Source organism: Bos javanicus, chromosome 25 (assembly GCF_032452875.1).
Source record: "Bos javanicus breed banteng chromosome 25, ARS-OSU_banteng_1.0, whole genome shotgun sequence".
Lineage (NCBI taxonomy): Eukaryota > Metazoa > Chordata > Mammalia > Artiodactyla > Bovidae > Bos > Bos javanicus.
Window position 1 is genome coordinate 33,486,232 of NC_083892.1, and position 19,190 is coordinate 33,505,421.

At 60.1% G+C, this 19,190-nt stretch overlaps 1 protein-coding gene across 2 annotated transcripts; it reads left to right on the forward strand.

Moving 5' to 3' along the window:
• The first annotated feature begins 872 nt into the window (after positions 1-872).
• STX1A (syntaxin 1A) lies at positions 873-18,665 on the forward strand. 2 transcript variants are annotated; one of them, XM_061401896.1, is made up of 10 exons: positions 873-988; positions 9,212-9,289; positions 9,658-9,757; positions 12,468-12,542; positions 13,285-13,358; positions 13,457-13,565; positions 13,655-13,728; positions 14,786-14,923; positions 16,694-16,804; positions 17,268-18,665. In XM_061401896.1, exons 1-10 carry the CDS (start codon positions 959-961, stop codon positions 17,343-17,345), a joined length of 867 nt encoding a protein of 288 aa, XP_061257880.1. In that variant the 5' UTR covers positions 873-958; the 3' UTR covers positions 17,346-18,665. The 2 variants fall into 2 exon arrangements, with proteins under 2 accessions (XP_061257880.1, XP_061257881.1); XM_061401897.1 differs by lacking the exon at positions 17,268-18,665 and having other exon boundaries at positions 882-988; positions 16,609-16,791.
• Positions 18,666-19,190: the final 525 nt, after the last annotated feature.

A 19,190-nucleotide genomic window follows, 5' to 3' on the forward strand; every position in this document is an offset into this window, starting at 1 on the left:
GTCAAGAGCGTCTGGGCCAGGGCACGGAGCGGGCAGCTGGGGGTGTGCAAGTGGCTGTTGCTCAACAAGAGGCCGGCAGGAACCCGGAAAGGAGCATCTGCTACTGACTAACCCCCAGCCACCATCCCTCTCCAGCGCTGCGAAGATCTTCCCATTAGTCCAGTGGAGCTGGGCCCCTGCTTAGCTACCCTCAGCTTCTAGACAGGAAATAAGCTCTCAGGCTCGGGGCTGGGATGCAGGGTTGGGAATACAGGGGAAGGAGAACGAGATGAGGCAGTAACCTAGATCTCCTTCCCCCTAAATGGAGGGGTTCCTGCAGTCTTGCTGAGAGTAGAAACTAAAGGAGGTGGTCACTCAGCATCAGACTGTGAACCGAGAAATCCTGGGGAAAGAGGAAATCCTCCTGAGCCTGAGTCTGGATGAGATACTGGGGGGAAGGCCGAAGGGGTGGGAGGCACAAAGGCTGGAACTCTGGAGGTTTGTGGAGTGGGGTGATGCTGCAGACCCCAAGGCAATAAAATTAAGGAGGGAGGTGGTGTCTGGCCTCTAGCAGAGATGTGAGGAGCTCTGGAGGTGAAGATCCAAAAACACTGTCTATGTCCAGAAGGAGGGATGCTGAGCGGTTGAGTCGAGGGAGGATTGGGATGGGACCTCCGGGCGGGGTCGAACGGACGTTGGGAACGCAAGGGAACGAGGTCCCGGGGTCTGTGACCCTTCAGCCCCTTCGGAGCACCTTAAGCGGGATGGGGTAGGAGCCCGGGTATCAAGAGCCCCAGAGCTGGGCTCTCGGCTGGGACCCACCGGGGCGGAGCAGGCGCGGGGCGGGGCCGGGCTGGGGGCTGGGCCGGGGTCCCGGGGGCCGGGGCGGGGCCGGGCTGGCGCTGCGCAGCCGCGGGGCGGCCGCCGCGCATGCGGGGCTCACCGGGCTGCAGCCGGCGCCGCTGCCACTCCCGGGAGCATGAAGGACCGAACCCAGGAGCTCCGCACGGTGAGTCCGACCCCTGCGCGGCGCCGCTGGCCGCCGGCGCCCAGCGCCCGGTCCGCTTCCCGAGCGGCTCTAGCGGCCCCTGGGGCGGTCGCCCCTGCGTCCCCGGCCAGGGCGGGAGCGAGCGGTGCCAAGCCGGGGACCCCGACCGCCCCGGGTCCCGCCCCTCGGACCCACTGGGGTCACGAGCTCGCGTGAGCTCGGCTCCGATGGCCCGCGGGCTGGCGGCTGGAACCTGGGGTCCTAGATAAACTTTTCGGCGCCCCCCTTGTTTTCGGAGGGATATTCTGGAATATCGGTGGCGGGACCGAAGCTTGGCCTCCCGTCGCCCGGCGGAGCAGGTCCCGACCCTTGTCTCCCCGCTGTGCCTCCTCACTGACCCTCCTGCCCTCCCTCTGGTTTAGACCGACGGCGGGACCTGTGCGAAGGGAACGGCCGGGGGCGGTCCCCTGTCCAGAGCCCGGCTGCAGGGCGCGCTGCGGAACCTGGCCGGTCGGGTGGGGCCGGGCTTCTCGGGCTGGCGCTGTCTCGCGGGACGGCCGCCGCCCCCATCACCTTCCGTCACCTGTAGCTCCCATCACCTGTGGCTCCCCAGCCGGTGGTGATCGGCAGCTGCTGCCCTCCCCGATCCGGGAAGGGTCAGGCCCGCTGTCTTTCCCTCTTCTTGGCTTCCGGGCAGCCGGGAGCCGGCGTTTCCAGACCCTTCCTGGTTTTCCAGATCGTATTCCGACTTGAACCTATTTTTTTCCACCTGTGTTTCGGAGGCCACTGGGGTGTGGCTTCTGGGGCGTGGTTCCAGTGGGGGGAGCAGAAGGATGCGCAAAGGTTTCGAGTCAGAGTCCGCCCTCTGCCAGCCCAGACAGAGATCCCTGCTGCCTGCTGCTTATCATCAAAGCCCCTCTCCCCTGGCCTCTGCTCTTAACCAGGGTGTTAGAACCTCTGCCCTTAAAGATGGCAATCTTGGGAGGGGCTACGCGGCCGGGACCGTGCACAGAAGGAAGTGAAGCCTGCCTGCGGGGAACCCGGACATCAGGGCTCTAGACCAGGTTGAGGCTCCTCTGAGGCCCTGGCTGACCACCCTGCTGATCTCTTGCGGGGGTGGGGGGTGCGGCAGAGTCTCCCTAGAACCCTTCCCCTGCTACCCAGCTTAGAGCCAGAGACCTGGACCCCTTATATGGAAAGTCCCAAGTATCCTTTGGGCTTGTGATCCCATGGCTGGTCCTCTCTGCACACAGCTTCCCTGGACTTGTGCCTGGCTCTCCCCCATCGTACCAGTCTTGCCTCCTGGGCAGCCTGGGGCTGGCACTTGTGCTCTCCTGCCTCCATCACCCCCTTGCTGTGGCTGCCAGCCCCACTCTCCCATTAGACCTGTATTATTCCTGGCTGAGTGCCCAGCACCCCCCCCCCCAGCACCCCCCACCTCAGGGTAAACCCCTGGAGGTTTCAAAGGAAGAAGATGGTCCCTCATGTCGAATATGGTGTCTATAAACACTTCCCCTGCCAGGCTTGCGGTTGCCCTCAAGTTTCCTGTGCGCAGTTGAATCAGAAGGAGCGTTGTTATCTTGGGGATGAAGGGCGTGTAGTGCATTTCCTGGTGTTTGGGTGCCTGGTGGGTCAGACCAGAGTGTCTGTGGGAACCAGTGCTCAGGGGGATCAGAGCCCTTGACATCTGACGTCTTCTGACTCATCACCTTCATCCCCTTCATCCCCTTCACTGAAGGGAAGACAGAGGCATGAGAGAGAGAGATGTGGCTAGCCTGGCAGATCAGGTGGGATGAAGGGGCTTTACCTAGGCCTGAAAACAGTCAGACTTAGACGCGGCTGAGACCTAAGGGCTAAGAGACATTGGACTGTAGGAGCTTGAAGCTAGGTCTTTGCTCTGGTGAATCCCTCCCCGAGCCCAGCACATATACACACGCACACACGCTAGCCAGACTGGTCCTTAGGTGATGAGGCCTGGCTTCTCTAAAGTAATCTGAGGCTTCCTCTCCAGACGTTCCCCCACTCCAGGCATTCACTGCCCACGCAGGCTGCCGTACTCGTGGCTGGGTGGCCCTGTCCCTTAGGGGCTGCTAGCACCCTTGAGGATCAGCTGGCAGAAGCCCACACTGAGTGGGGTGCAACCGTTAGTCTAGGGGGGGCGGCCATTCCCACAAGTCTTCCTTTGGGCTGCACAGATTCCCATCTAGGAAGTAGGTATAGGAAAACTGAGAACCCAGCTTCTTAGGGCAAGCAGTCACGGGTCTCCTGACTCCAATTCTATATCTGAGGGAGACCTTGAACCCCAGGAACCAGAATCCCCAAGGAACCGAGAGGGCCAGTGCTGGCTGGGCTGGACAGAGGGTGGTGCTTGGGACAGCTGCTTGCACCATCCCCACCCTCCCTCCCCCTCCCTCCCCCCTCCTCCTCCTTCCTCACCCCACGCCACCACATTTGGAAGAAGGAAAGCAAGAGAAGGGAGCTTATTTATAAAAGTCACACTTGGGGAAGGAGCTGGCATGTTTCCTCCGTGCTGCAGGCCTGGCCCAGCCCTCCAGCCTTCTCCAGCCCTCCTCATCTCTCACGGGGGCTGATCCTCTCCTGCAGAGAGAGAAGGAAGGGGTCATCCACGGCCAGTGTGGGGGCCTGAAAGCGTCCAACAGCCCTCGGAGATCAAAAGGGCAACCTGGAGCCCAAGGAGATGGGTGCGGACGTGTGCGACCAGAATGTATAAAACCAGGGGGACTTTGGGGACAGGTGTCCCCAGGCAGCCCCAGCCTGGCCAGCAGCCACCTCCGCCCCCCAGTTCAAAGGCCTCCCCGGTTTTCTTTCCCAGGACTGCTCAGAGCTGATACCCCTCCCTGGGCGCAGAACTCTGTTTCTGTACCTCCTGGGCCATGTGACACAGCGGGGGCCTGTGCAGGAGCCAGAAGCCAGAGAGGGGAGGGAGCGTGGGGCAGTCAGAGCAGGAACCTTCCTGGAACAGGAGGTCTGAGATCGCCAGGGGGAGGAGCTGGATTTGACTGGGAGGAGGGAGGGAGGGTGGGCCAAAAGAAGGGACCCGTGTGAGAAACAGCAGAGGGGCTGGCGATGCCTGGGTCTGACACCCAGGGTCCCCCCTCGCTCACCGGGGCAGCAGGCAGGCCTGAGTGGTGAAGCCCAGTGCCCCCTCTGCCGACTTCTGAAGGGACTGAGGGTCTCGGAGCAAGAACAGGCAGGTGGGTGCCTTAACCTCTCCGTGCTCATTTGTCTGCATAATGGAGCCGGCCGGCTTCACCCTGCAGAGCAGAAGAAAGGGGGGATGTAAGAATAGACCTAGGCTAGGGGCCCTTCCTTCCTTCCCATCACCTTGGGATTTCTTAAAAAAAAAAAAAAAATTAATAATGAATTTGGGCACATGTCTATCTGAGGTGCAGATGGTGTCCAGGGACTATCTAGTGCAACTTCCTATTCTACAGAGTGGAAAACTGAGGTCCAGAAAGGGCCAGGAGTTTATCTCAGGTCACACAGCACCTGGAGGGAGGCAGAGCCCAGCCCCTCCCCACACCCTGAAGCTGCTTCCCTGAGTTGTGCTGGGGCCCTGCTAAGGGGTAGACTGGCAGAGGCGATCTGGGGGGCGGGTGGGGGGGTGGTTGCAGGGTGGGGAAAAGAGGAAGGGGTCAGAGAGAGTCCTTTCTTTCTAGAGACCTATCTCAGTCTCTGGCACACCCCTGACTCAGCTCTGGGCCTCTCTGCTTTAGTGAGATAGGCTTTGATTAGTCATTAAAAAGAAGGGGGAAAAGAAAATAGCCCTCGAGACAGACAACAGCAACTCCTGCTCCAGCAGCAATGAATCAACCCTGCCTGCTGGCCAGCCGCCATCTCCCGGGACAGGCCTGGAGACTGCCTGGCCTCCGCACCTCTTGGAGGAATCACACTCTTATTTCCAGGAAGGGATCGTGGAATCCTGGTGCCTCTGCCTAGAGATACCATCAGGGCTGCGCAGCGGGGGCTTCTAGTGGGGTCCCCTCCCCTGTCTCAACAGGTCCCTGTGGTGGGGGCAGTGCTCACACCCACCCTGACTTCCTTTTCTGATTGCTCAGGCTGGAGGCAATGAGACCAGAGTCAAGATAGCCAGCTGGCCAGAGACCAGGCCAATGGTTCCCAATCCTGAGGGGCTTTAAGGAAAAAAAACAACTTCACCGCGCCACCCCCATAGATTCTCATTTGGTCTGGAAGTTTTTTTTTTAAAAGAAACAAACAAAAAAAAACACCCTACCCCCAAGGGGCTCTGTTGCTGGACCAAGGTTGAGAACCCCTGAAAGATAATTAAAAATGTGCGTGCATGCTCAGTCATGTCCGACTCTTTGTGACCCCATGGACTATAGCCCACCAGGCTCCTCTGTCCATGGGATCTTCCGAGCAAGAATGCTGGAATGGGTTGCCATTTCCTCCTCCAGGAGATCTTCCCAAACCAGGGATCAAACCCACATCTCCTGCACTGGCAGGCAGATTCTTTATCACTGAGCCACCTGGGAAGCCACGAATTAAAAACACCAGGATCAAAAAACAAACACCAGGACCAACTGGATGTTGGTTGGATATGAGAGGAGGAGGAAGAGTGTGGATGCCCCCCAGTTTCTGGCTTCGGAGACTCTTTAAGAACGGGGGCTCAGGAGGAAAAAGTGGAACTTAGTTCTGGCCAGGTGGTTGGCAAGGTGCCCATGTGATGTCTGGGGGAGTTTGTCCGGAAGACGGTTGTACCTCGGAGCTTGTAACTGCCTCACGACTCCAGCTGCTGCCTCCGCACCACAGCCTCTCCAGTCCCAACTCTAGTCCAGCCGTCTTTCTGGAGCTGTGACTGCCACTTTGAGAGGGTTGGCCGGTTCCCAAGGGAGCTGGGGCACTAATCAATCAGGGCCTTGGCATAGATGGGGATAAAGTAGGAGGGGGCAACAAAGGCATAAACCATCAGATTCTCACAGACTGGGACAAGGGTCAGAACAAATGAAGATCCTTCATTTGAGCCCAAAAGCCAACCAAGTAAACAGGGAGGGGAAGGGCTTCTTCCTTGGCTTCTGTGATCTCTGGCTGCATTAACAGAGGTCGACTTTGTAGAAAGAGGGAGGTGGTGGGTCAGACCTTTGGCCCTGCTCAGACCACAGTCAGCAGCAGATTCAGTTTCTGTCTTGTCCTGCTGGAGAAGACAGAGACTAAGTGGAACAGATCTGGGGCAGGGGCTTCAACTTAAGGCCTCTGGGAAGGATCTGAAGCAGAGGGAACTTGGTCAACTTGAGAAAAAAAAACCAGGGAGGATGCAGATGCTACCCTCAGATTTCTGGCGGGGCCAGCCCAGGGAGAGGGCACCAACAGGTTCTTTATGGCCTGGGGCCAGCTTGGAGGAAAGGGAAGGGCTTTCTAACAGTTGGGGCTGCCCCAGATAGACAGAAGAGCCTGGGGGAGCTAGTGAGCTCTCCACCACTGGAGGTGTGAAAGCTGAGACTAGAAGCTGTGGCCAAGGTAGCTTTTCAGGTCTCCCAGGGCTTGAGAGTGTGTTGCAGTGGCTCCAGTAGGGATGTGAATAGGGTGTGGGGAATGAGAGGAGCGAGATCCCATCCCTGGGGAGATGAGGAAGGCTTCCGAAAGAGGTGGCACCTAATGAAGAAGGGAATGTCGGTTTCATGGAATCAGCACTGCAGGCAGCGGGAGCCGCCTGGGGACCGCAGGGAGGACAGTGGGCAGATTCTAGGAGTGGATGGTTATAGGTGGGGTGTGCTGGGATCAGATTTCAGACTGGAGCAGTGAGATAAAGTGGAGGTGGGTGGAGGGGTGAGAGTGAAAAGAGCCTGAGGAGGAAGAAGTTGTAGCACTTGGAAGGGATGCCCTGGGAGCATCCACTCCCGGTTTTGCTCAGAGCCACGGTTGGTTTGACACAGGCTGTGAGGTCAGGCCCTAATGTATATGTGTGCGTGTGTGCATGCTCAGTTGTGTCCGACTCTCTGTGACCCCATGGACTGTAGCCTTCGGGTTCCTCTGTCCCTGGGATTCTCCAGGCAAGAACACTGGAGTGGGTTGCCATTTCCTTCTCCAATGCATGAAAATGAAAAGTGAAAGAGAAGTCGCTCAGTTGTGTCTGACTCTTACTGCTAGCGCCACCTAATTGATGGAGAGCGTGGAGGAGGATGTGGCATCTCCCTGCCATCCTTCTGTTGGAGAAACTACCCGAGTCCAGCCTCTGTGCACGGAGGCCGTGCAGGGAGCAGGTCAGACCTGGCTGGATGCCTGGAGAAGACAAGTCCATTTTGCAGGTGGGCAAGCTGAGGCCCAGAGGGTGGGGGGCACCAGCCCTGGAGCCCCTGGCCGTGACTCTCGTCTCTGGTGACTCAGAGATGAGTCTCATTTCTGGTGACTTGTCTTGGGCTCCAGCTGGTCATTACTCCCAGAGGGAATGGAGCTGGAAAATTCTCCTTCCACCTCTTTCCGCTCACCCCTATCCTCTGGGTACCGGAAGGACAGAGAGGCCAGGATGCTGAATGGCAGGAGCTCCCAAGGACACCTCCCAAGCTGGCCAGCTGCTGTGGAGGGGGCCCTGGGTGCCCCCATCGCACCCTGCCTTGGTTTCCCTAGGGAGTGCTCCTCCTCCAGCTCGGCTTCTAGATTCTCTGTGGCTAAGGGTGGGCTTGGTGGGGGATGGGGACCACCTGGTGGCAGCCACAGGCACTTGTGGGAGCAAGGACTTATTTTAGCTGCTGGGGGAGGAGGTGTGATCTCTTGATGAGAGGGGCCGCCTCCATAAAGCTCCCAACCAGCCCCTTCTCTTGGTTGGCCTCACTTGGGTGGGGTGGTGGGACCCCAAGAGCCCCAGACCTTTGCAGAACGTGCTACGGTTCCCCATCACTCGTGGGCCCGCCCTCCCCCAGCAGAGCATCGCTGTCCCCATTTCATAGAGGAGCAGACAGACCCCGCAGGAAGTCCCTCAGCCCGTCGGTGTCTGTCTGGGCACAGAACCCAGTCCCTTTGGAGGTGGCGGGGCCCCAGCACCCCCTCTCCTCCCCCTCTGCCTGCTCGCATCCTCACAAGAGAGCATCAGGCCGAGGGCCAGTGCCTCCTCCCCGTGGGGCACTGAGGATGAGGGGGCAGGACCCAGCCCGAGAATCCCAGGTGCCTGTCCTACCCTGAGTAGCCTGGCCTTGGCTGTGAGGGGCCTTGGCCTTGCCTGCAGAGCGAGCCAACCCTGGCTAACTCCAGGTGTGAGACGGACAGTAATGAGCGTGGCCGGCATGCTGGGAAGTCAGAGATGTAATTACCTCCAACCCTGTGATGGGCTGGCTTTTGTGTGGCGGCTCCTGGGGCCGAGGGGCCGAGCCGACACCTGCGGCTGAGACCCAAGGCAGGCCCCGAGCCAAATAACAACATGACTGGCCTCTGGTGCCTGCCAGGCCCAACTCTGTGCCTGGAAGGAGAAAGGATCAATGTCAATGCCAAAACTAACAGGGAGAGGGACTTCCTGATAGTCCAGTGGCTAAGACTCCGTGCTCCCAATGCAGGGGACCTGGGTTCCATCCCTGCTCAGGGTTCTAGATCCTACATGCCACAGCTAAAAATCCCTCACGTTGCAATGAAGATCGAAGGTCCCATGTGCCAAAACTAAGACCCGGCACAACCAAATAGATAAATAAATATTTAGAAAAAAAAAAAGACTAACAAGAGAGGTCTCCAGGCAGTCTGAGGGAGCAGGCCTGGAGGTTCCCAGAGCTCTCCATGGGCAGTAGCTATCAGACCAGCTTGGGTGCTGTGGGCATGACCTGTATCTGAGCCATCCTAGTTTTTAGCAGGGAGGTGTTGGTGGTGCCTAGGCCTAGGGGCTTCTCTGGTGGCTCAGTAGGTAAAAGAATCTGCTTGCAATGTGGGAGACTCAGGTTCGATCCCTGGGTCAGGAAGATGCTTTGCAGAGGGGAATGGCAACCCACTCCAGTATTCTTGCCTGGAGAATTCCATGGACAGAGGAGCCTGGTGGGCTGCAGTTCATGGGGTCACAGAGTCGAACACGACTGAACAACCCCAGGGATGTTGCAGGTCTCACTGAGGCTGGGAGCTGAGGGCACAGCCAGGCCTTGTCCCTGCCAAGGGGACAGACAAGGATGGCCGGGCCTCGGAGCTCCAACCGAAGACCCTGCTATAGGGGGATCCTGGGCAGCTTGGGGTCCCAGGACCCATGGGACCCAGTGGTCCTACCACAGGGGCGCTTGTGTGTCCACCCCCCTGCAGGCCAAGGACAGCGACGATGATGACGACGTCACTGTCACCGTGGACCGAGACCGCTTCATGGATGAGTTCTTCGAGCAGGTGGGAGCCGCACCCCCGCCTCTCCCCAAACACCGGCAGACCTGGGGCGGCCATGTCTCACCTCTCAGCCGGCCTGGGGCGCTTACATACCCGCGCCTGAGCTCAGCAGCCCACAGGCACCAAGTAGTGAGCCCATTTTGAGGGTAAATAGACAGGCTCAGCGGGGAGCAAAAGTGGGGATTGCCCACTCCTTCCCACCCCCACCCCAATCTAGAAGAATCCTTGGATCAGCACTACCCACCCCCCTCACCACACACACACACCTGAACCTTGCCCAGCCTGGCCCTGACCTCCTCCGGCCCTACTCTGGGCCCCAGAAGGCCCCTCCCTGGATTTCCGCCCCCAGAGCACCTGACCTCGGCCCACAGGTGGAAGAGATCCGCGCCTTCATTGACAAGATCTCGGAGAATGTGGAGGAGGTGAAGCGGAAACACAGCGCCATCCTGGCCTCCCCCAACCCTGACGAGAGTGAGTGTGTGGGTGTGCGGGGTTGGAGGCCGTCCCCAGGCCTCCAGAAAGACGCTGCAGCCAGGGAAGGAACGCCCTGCCTTGCTGGCCGTCTGAGGGGCCTGGCCAGGTTGGGGAGGGTCAGGAAACACAGGCTCTCCCAGGCCTGGGTTGAGGGGTGGTTCAGTGCCCTTAATCACCGTGGGATGCCTGGTGGGAGGGGCGGCCCCGCCATCCCCAGGTAACTTGGCTGCTTTCTAGGACAGCCCTGGATTCTGGGAGGGAGGGATGGAGGGAGGAGCTGCCTGTGATCAATAGGAGGCGTCCCAGCCCAGCCCCTCCCTTTCCATCGCCTCCCCTGGGGAGCAGATGGCTGCTCTGAGGCATCAGCGCTGTGGGAGGGCAAGCCGGCCAAGCAGGCAGAGTTTCCGGAAAAAGCTGGCGGCCCTGGCACTCGGCCATTGGTGCCTCGGAGCCGGGCATTCTCAGGGCTCCAGGAAGTCACCTCTCCCCCTGCACAGGGAACATGTGTGTGTCTGTTTTACTCTGTCCCTGGGCAGGTCCCCCTGACCTGTGAGGCACTGATTACTACTACAGTAATAATAGGCCAGGCTGACAGCATGCTGGCCTGGGATCCCCTCCCCTAGAAGGGGTTCACCTTCAGCCCAGGGAGGCAGTGATGGGCCAGGGCTCAGGCCAGCTGCCTGGACTCATCAGATTGGGTGTGTTTGCCGCCTGCCTGTTCTCAAAGCTCGCTCACCTCCCCTCTCCCTTCTCTAGCTCTTTTGGAAGGCCCCAGGACAGAGCATGGGGCAGGGTCCAGCTGCTGCCCAGGTGTTCAGGAGGAAGGGCCTACAGCCCATAGCCCCCTACCCAGGCACCCAAGGCTTGATTCCGTTCTCAGTTCCAGCACTGCCTCTCTATCCGTGGCCTCTCAACCCCAGGCCCACAGGCATCCTCAAGCACCCAGAATAAATCTCTCCACGGCCCCAAAGTGTGTTTGGACCTGAGCCCAGTGCCACACCAACCAAGCCCAGCGCCAGGCCCTTGGAAGGCAGAACGAGTCAACTGGGAGCGGGGGAGACTGAACCAGGAAGGGTTGGAGAGGAGACAGGGACCCCCCAGAGCAGGGCATACCTCCAGTGTGGTCCTCAGGTCGTCCTGGCTCCCCTCCCGCCCCACCTAGAGGTGTGTCAGGGACGGCGTCACGTGACATGGTTTGTCTGCATGCCCACATGTATCTGGGTCAGCGCATGTCCCTGGTGGGTCACTCCTGGTGAGGCTCAGGAGGAGGGCTGACTGTGGGGTGAGACTGTAAAGAGCTGGATTTGGCCTCTCACCTGCCGGAAGATGGAGCAGGCGGGGGGAGGGGGAGGATGGGGAGACAGAGTTGCCCTGCTCCCCAACCTTAGCTGTGTTGTGTTGCCTTCATCGGATATCAGCAGTGACCACTTCAGAATTTGCCACCTGTGAGCTGAGCAGTCAGGACCTGGCACTTCCCAAGCGGGAAGGGGCTCCCCATGAAGGGTTCTGGGGCAGAGGCGGAGCAGGGTCGCCAAGGCATCACAAGGAAAGTTGGCAGGAAGTGGGGGGCTTTCCCGGGCCAAGGCTTGCTCTGCCTTCTCTAGGGACTGCCATCCAGGCTGGGCTATTTTGGGTCTGAGCAAAAGAGGCTGAGACGTCAGAGCAGCTGGTAACCGAGTTTTCCTTTGTTCCTGCGAATAAGGCGCACGCACCCCCGCTCCTGGAAGCCCCCCACTCCACCTTACTCACATGCCAATTGGGAAGTGCCCTGCCCACACTTAATTGGCCACTGTCAGTGCCCCTCCTGAGTCCCCCCAGGGGAGAAGCCCCAGCCCCAGAAGCACACACAGGGTGGGCGTGAAAGGTTGAATCCAGGCGTTCAGTCTGGGTTTCTCCGGGGTGGAGTCCGGGGGTGCCCTGAGGCTGAGCTCCACCCAGCTCCCCAGCGGGAAGAGCCTTCTTGCCCCACTTTGCCAGTGGACCCTCCCCGGGAGCAGGGCAAGCTGGGCACTCCCATGGCCTCTGCCAGGTTTAGGGAGATGGTACCGGCTGGAACAAGGGCCAGAAACTATGCCACTGCCCTCCCCCAGCTCCACCCTCTCTTAGGCCCAGCCGCATGCCACCTCCAGAGCCAACCGTACCCCAGGAGCCCCCTCTCTCCAGCACTTCTCTCAGCTCCCACCCAGGCCAGGTGCCACCCACCTACCTGGCCCTCAGCGGTTGGCCTTCGCTGAGCTCAGACCTGGGGAGCAGGGCTTTGTGAGTAGAACAGGTCTGCCCTGGCCAGGGTGCTCGATGGGTCTGCCTTCTGCCTCCTTGGCCCTTGGCCCGTCAGCCCTTCCTGAGCCACCAGGTAGCGCTAGGTGAGCCCGCTCCCCCCACCCTCGACTCCGGCAAGTATCAGCTAAATGTTCCCCAGTGCCAACTCCAGCATCGCCAGCTGCTCCACAATTATTTCTGCCTTAAATTTAGACCCATCTGTTATCTACAGGGGGTGGGGGGGGTAAGCCAGCCAAGGAGGAAGGGAGGCTCCTTGGAAGACAGCGCGAGAAGGGGTGAGGCTGCAGCTGGCGTGGGCCAGCCCAGGATGGGAGAACAGGCAGGGCCTTAGCCAGGGGACAAGGAGACCCAGGGTCTGCCCGGAGCGCCTCCTCGGCCCTCCACGGGGGAGCCCAGGGTGTCTACCCCACCCTTTCTACCTCCCTAGAGACAAAGGAGGAGCTGGAGGAACTCATGTCCGACATAAAGAAGACTGCAAACAAAGTCCGCTCTAAGTTAAAGAGTGAGTCTGGGCTCCAGGCCTCAGCTGGGGTGTGGGGGGCACTCCGGGCCTGCTTCCCCCACACTGCCCAGGGGGTTTCACTGACTCAGAGGGGTACACTGGGTCTTCCTTGCTGTCCTTGTGAGGGTACCACCATGTGCCATTCACTCAGCAGCTACCTGGCGAGACCTGTTTGTGCCAGGCACTGGGCTGGGCCTCAGGATGTTGCCGGGGACACTCTGGACGCTGTCCCCCACTTAGGCTAGAGTGTTAGAGGAGTGGCTGGTACTGCCTGATCCCACGCAGGAGCCCCATGCACTCCTGGGAGCACAGGTATACATGCCCTGCGGAATGCCGGGGTCATGTCTGTGCCCTGTGGTTGTGGCCACCTGCCCCGCCCCCGTGGCATGCCCCAGCCGGTGTTCCGTACAACCTTCATAATCAGGACGGGGTGGGCCTGCCCCACCAGGCTTAGCACATAGTGGATGCTCACACTCACACACTTACAGATACACAGCTTAGCGTGTGCCTGGGGCCTCACAGGTGAGTGTACATGCACACACCCACACATCTTGCCTGGAATAGCCTTTGCCGGCCCCTCCTGCATCAGTGCGTGGCGCGGCCCCTTCCTCTGCTTCCTGTGTGACCCCACTCAACAGACAACACGAGTCCCTCCAGGGGAGGTTCCGAACCCGATCCCGGGTGTGTGGGCCGCGAGGGAGCGGCGAACGGGGCAGGTTATCAGCAGCCGGCTGTTCCCCAGGCATCGAGCAGAGCATCGAGCAGGAGGAAGGCCTGAACCGCTCCTCCGCAGACCTGAGGATCCGTAAGACACAGGTATGGGAGGGGTCTTCGGGGCGAGTAGCCGGGCGCCGGAGGCTCTGGGGCCCCGATGGGCTGGGCCTGACACCTATACCCCCGTCTCGGGACCCCAGCACTCCACGCTGTCCCGGAAGTTCGTGGAGGTGATGTCCGAGTACAACGCCACGCAGTCTGACTACCGCGAGCGCTGCAAGGGCCGCATCCAGAGGCAGCTGGAGATCAGTAAGTTGAAGGGGCGGGGGCGGGGCGGGGCCAGACTGCCGCTGACCACTCTGGGGAAGGGCCTGGCTCAGTTTGACCCCTGATCGCAGCCGGCCGGACCACGACCAGCGAGGAGCTGGAGGACATGCTGGAGAGTGGGAACCCCGCCATCTTTGCCTCCGGGGTAAGTGTGGACCCCTCCCACCGGAGTCCCGGGTGTGTGTGCGAAGTGCTATGTCTGGGCAGTGTTTGGACACCATCACCGGGTGAGGCAGGTTTTAGAGAAGAGAAGGCTGAGTCCTGGAGAGGGCAAGGGACAAGCAGAGGTCCCACTTTAGTGCCAAAGGTGGAAGTAAGACCCGTCTCCTGCTTCCTCCCAGTCGGGCCGGCTTCTTGTGCCCTGTGCTCACTTGCCACCAGCTAGGGGGCTCCTTCCACCATCCTGAGGACCCTTCCCACCTGGGAGGACACGGTGCCCTCGGCCTCTCTATATTCAAGTGAAGCTCCATGTGCTGCCAAGCAGGGGAGCTTCCTGAAGGAGGTGGCATACAGGTAAGGGATGCAGTGTGGACGTGTGATTTTAGGAGGAGGGATCAGCTACATTCAGGGTGGGAGGAAGAACAGGAGGAGAGGTTTCAGGAAAAAGGCCATTCAAGGCCTGGGTCCTTCGCGCAGTCATTTTGGGCTCCTACAGCACCGGTGGTGAGAACTACCACTCGGCTGTTAAAGGTGTGCAGATGCAGGTGGGGACTGTTATTAACCCACGTTACAGGTAGGAACCTACTGGTAGGAAATCAGGTCTCAGAGAAATCTGGTAACAGCTGGTAAGAGCCTGGGCTTCGATGGTGGCTCAGTGGTAAAAAATCTGCCTGCCAGTGCAGGAGACTTGGGTTCGATCCCTGGGTCGAGAAGATCCCCCTGGAGGAGGAAATGGCAACCCACTCCAATATTCTTGCCTGGGAAATCCCATGGGCAGAGGAACCTGGTGGGCTACAGTCCATGGGGTTGCAAAAGATTCAGACCATACTTAGTGACTAAACAACAATGGTGGGAGCCTAACAGAAAGTGGGGGGAGGGCTGTGGCTAAGGACAAAGCCTCCAGCAGGCCCTGCTTCCAGAACATTCTGCTCAGGCCACTGCCCATCCCGGTGGCCTCTGCCCTTGGCCTCTTGCTGCCCTGGCCCCCACCCCTCCCCCTTCGATGGGTCCCCGGGTCCCAGCCCACGGCTCGCACCCCCTAGATCATCATGGACTCCAGCATCTCGAAGCAGGCCCTGAGTGAGATTGAGACACGCCACAGCGAGATCATCAAGCTGGAGAACAGCATCCGGGAGCTGCACGACATGTTCATGGACATGGCCATGCTCGTGGAGAGCCAGGTGGGTGCCCGGGCCCCCCCCGCCACCACATCCCACCCCTAGCAGCACCCAGGGCTGCACTAACCCTCCCCTTTCTGCCCGCCACGCTGCCCCTGCCTGGGAGGGACCCAGTCTTCAGGTAACTCGCTGCGTGCGGTTGAAACTGCCCACCTGAAGGATCCTCTCTGCATGGCTCTGCTTGGCTCTCCAGGACCCCAGGCCCTGCATGGCCCTGCCCACCTTCACTCGGCCTTGTCCTGTCTCGTTCACCAGCTGTTTGTCACGTGGGCACGTGGAAGGGCATTTTTCTAGGAGTCAGAGGAATAGCAACGAGCAAGACCACAGAGGGCCTGCTTCCCAGAGCGGATGTCTGTTGGGCAATAGGGCAGCATCAGTGAATGACGAGTGGCGTGGTCTCTACCCGCACCGGGTGTTAGAGGGCGGCAGCCTGACAGCAGTGGTTCTCAGCCTTGAAAGTGATCAAGAGCCACACTCACAGCCCTTGTTCTACATTTCCCTGTGCTGGCCCCCGTTCCCAGAGATTCGCAGGTGGGGGTTTGTTGTTCAGTTGCTCAGTCATGTCCAACTCTTTGTGACTCCGTGGACTGCAGCACACCAGGCTCCCCTGTCCTTCAGCGTCTCCCAGAGTTTGCTCAAATTCACGTCCGTTGAGTCAGTGATGCCATCCAACTATCTCATCCTCTGTCACCCCTTTCTCCTCCTGCCTTCAATTTTTCCCAGCGTCAGGGTCTTCTCCAGTGCGTCAGCTCTTTGCAAGGGGTGGCCAGAGTTCTGGAGCTTCAACTTCAGCATCAGTCCTTCCAATGAATATTCAGGGTTGATTTCCTTTAGGGTTGACTTGGGGGTAGGGAGTCATACATTTGTATGTCTTTAAAGTTCAAGGGTGATCCCGATGCTACTAGTCCCTGGGCCACGCTTGGAGTGACAGTCACTGCAGTGACCACTGGACGGGATGGTCAGGGAAGGCCCTCTCTGAGGAGGTGGCATTTGAACTCCAAAGACTCCCCAGGGGAAGAGCAAAGAGCTGGCCCAAGTAGAGGGGCCAGAAACACCACAGTTGTGATCAGGACCAGCAAAAGCCTGACTTCCCCGAAAAGCAGAAAGGCGTTCCGGGCAGTTAGAGCCCAGGGAGAGTTGGAAATGATGGAGACGGGTGGGACGGGGGTCCTGGCAGGCGGTGCTGGGCCCTGGAGTCCTTTCTAGTTGGAGGATCTTAGTGTGGGAGGGACGTGGTCCATGTGGGGAAGCAGGGAGACCTTAGGAAGCTGCTGCTTCCATTGGGGTGAGAGGTGCTGTGGCCACCAGTGGGGGCCGTGGAGTTGGAGAGAGCGGTCAGCTGCATGGTCGAGTGGCCTCTGAGGGCTCCTACCAGGCCCACGAGGGCTGTGGGACTGGGCGGGGGCATCAAAAGCTGTCAGGACTGGATGGAACCATCATGCCTGGGGAGGGCTCACCATGGCCAGACTCCCGCCCACCACCACTCGCGCCCCCGCCTTGCTCTGCCTGGCGCTGTCCTCTGTTTGGCCCTGGGGTCAGAGCCCCAGACAAGTGTCCTCTGCATGGTCCCCTCCCCCTTGGCTGAGGCTGCATGGCCAGTTCCCGCCCCTGGATGGCTGCATTTTGGGGAGCTGCTTGGGGTGCCTGGACCCCCCTCCTCCTCACCTTCCCCTTTTCTCTAACCCCAGGCGCTGTCTTCCCAAAATCCCTCCTCGGGCCCCCTCGCCGCCTGGAGGGGGCCCCTCTGGAGCTGGGGTGCCCCTGGCCCTGCAGGGGGAGATGATTGACAGGATTGAGTACAACGTGGAACATTCGGTGGACTATGTGGAGAGGGCCGTGTCTGACACCAAGAAGGCCGTCAAGTACCAGAGCAAGGCTCGCCGGGTGAGTAGTCCCGTCCTGCCGGAGCCCACATCCTCACGTACCCAGAGTCCCCCGCCCTCAGGCATCACAAGTCCCTCCCCGTTTGCCTCCCCTCGGCCCTCAGCTCCGACCAGAACCTCCACCTGGCTCTCCCAGGCCTTGTTGTTGTCTAGTTGCTAAGTCACGTCCAACTCTGTGACCCCGTGGACTTGCAGCTCACCAGGCTCCTCTGTCCATGGGATTTCTCAGGCAAGAATACCGGAGTCCCAGACCTTCAGCACCCCATTAAAATCCCACCCAGACATACTCCGGGCCATCACTTTCTTTCTCATCCAGTCCCCCAAACTCTCCAACCCTCAGCCCTGACCAGAGCCCGCTCCCCAGCAGCCCCCCACCCCTCAAAGCTCTGCTCAGAGGAGGCTCAGCCTCCCTCCCGGCACCCTCTTCCATGCTCTCTGAGGCTTCTCTGTGTCTCCCCATGCAGAAGAAGATCATGATCGTCATCTGCTGTGTGGTTCTGGGCATCGTGATCGCCTCCACCTTCGGGGGCATCTTCGGATAGAAACCACCCCGCCTGCCACTCTGCTCTGGACGGTCCACCCCCAGGAGACCCCTGGCTGCTGCCCCGCCTCTGGCTCGGAGCCCTCTCCCCGCCGCCCCAGACTGCTCCTTTCTCTGCCACAGGGACCCCCACTCCCACCCCGCCCTGAGCCGTCGTGTGCATGATCTTGTGACAGTGTGCGTCTGTACCGAAGAGGCAGAGGGGAGCCAGGCTGGGAAAGAGCCAGCCGGGTGGGGACGGGCCAGCAAGGGAGACTCAGGCCCAGGCCCTTCTGATCGAGGAGGGCTGCCCCAGGGTAGTTAGCCATGCTCCTGTCCCCCAACCTTCAGTAGTTCCACTCCATCCCAGGGTCTGCCCCCTTCTGGATCAAGGCTCTCTCTGGACCCCAACCTTGCCTCTTCTTGACCAGCCTACCTGCCCCGTCCTGTGTCCTCTCCAGCTGTCCCCCTGAATGGGCACCCCCTTCTGAGGGCTGGGGACCAGCTGGCCACATGGTGCTGCTTTTTGGTTTAGGGGAGGGGTGGCCCTAAGAGACAGCCCAGCTCTAAGCCTCTAACAGCCGATCACTGCCAGGGGCCGTGGCCGGGTGGCTTCTGGCCGAGTCAAGACCCGGCTTCCTCCCCCACCTGGGGGCCGAGTCCCAACAGGTCTTCGGCTGCCTCAGCCTCCCTCCTTCCCTAGTTCCTCCAGCCCCCAGAGGGCTATAGCTGACCCCAGGGAACATTCTGGAAGAGGCTGACCGGGGGCCTGGTCTCCTGCCCTTGGAGCTAGGGCAGCAGGGCAGGCCCTAGTCGGGCCTCTGCACTGGCGAAGCCCATGCCCGGGCCATCAGCTCTCCCCGGGTTGGGTCCTCAAGCCATTGTGTGTTGCATGTGTGGGACAGTGGTCCCGGCTCTCCTGTGCTCGAGAAGTCAGTGTCACTTCAGGCCTGCAATCTTGTCCCACCCTTGCTGCCTGCCCCCCATCCCCACCACGTGGGTGTTGGATGTCTCAGATGCAGTATTCAGCCAGGGAGGGGGCACCTCCCTCCTCCCCACCGGCCCGGGACTTCTCAAGTCTGAAACGTGCTCCCTGCCCAGAAGCCCTCTTCCTCGTCGACAGGCAAGGAGTGTGCATGCGTGCGCATGCAGCGAGGGCCGGGGCCAGGCCTGTGCCCCACCCGCCCTCCGCTTCGCTCCTGCCCAGTGACTGTGACCACTGTCCGTGTTGCCTTCTTGAACAGCGACTCCCCACCCCACCCCCACCCCTCACCAAAGGTCTTGGTACAACCAGCTGCCCATTTTGTGAAGTTTTTATGTAGAATAAACATTTGTATCTGTACCACGCCTCTGCTCCAGCTTTCTTAGTGTCACGGCCTTAGATCTTGGGGGTGAACTTGAGTGGCACCACGGGGCTCAGGAGGCCAAGGATCCCAGCCGCCTCCCTCCGCCTGCAACCTCCAGGCCTTCTCGCCGGCCCCCCAGCAGCTTGAACCTCCCAGCTCCAGCTTGTTGCCTGTTCTGTACCGTGGGCCCAGACGGACCCCCTCTTCACACTTTACCAGGAATCACAAACCACCACTGCATCCCCTCCAGTCCACTAGACAGTCCCCAGCCAACCCCATGGCAGAACCTCTGACCACCAGTGACTGGAGAGCAGACAGACCTGCAAGAGCCCAGTGCTGGCCCGTCAACACCTGAGGCAGCAGCTCAGGGTCAAAGTCAGCCCAGGCCACTGGGAAACCATGACTGGGCAGTGGCCTCAGGCCCAGGGTACCACGGATACACGTCACCCTGCCCTTGCTTCCCAACTTTGCCTGATGATGTAAAACAAAATACAGTCTTACCAAAGTTAACATATAAGCAC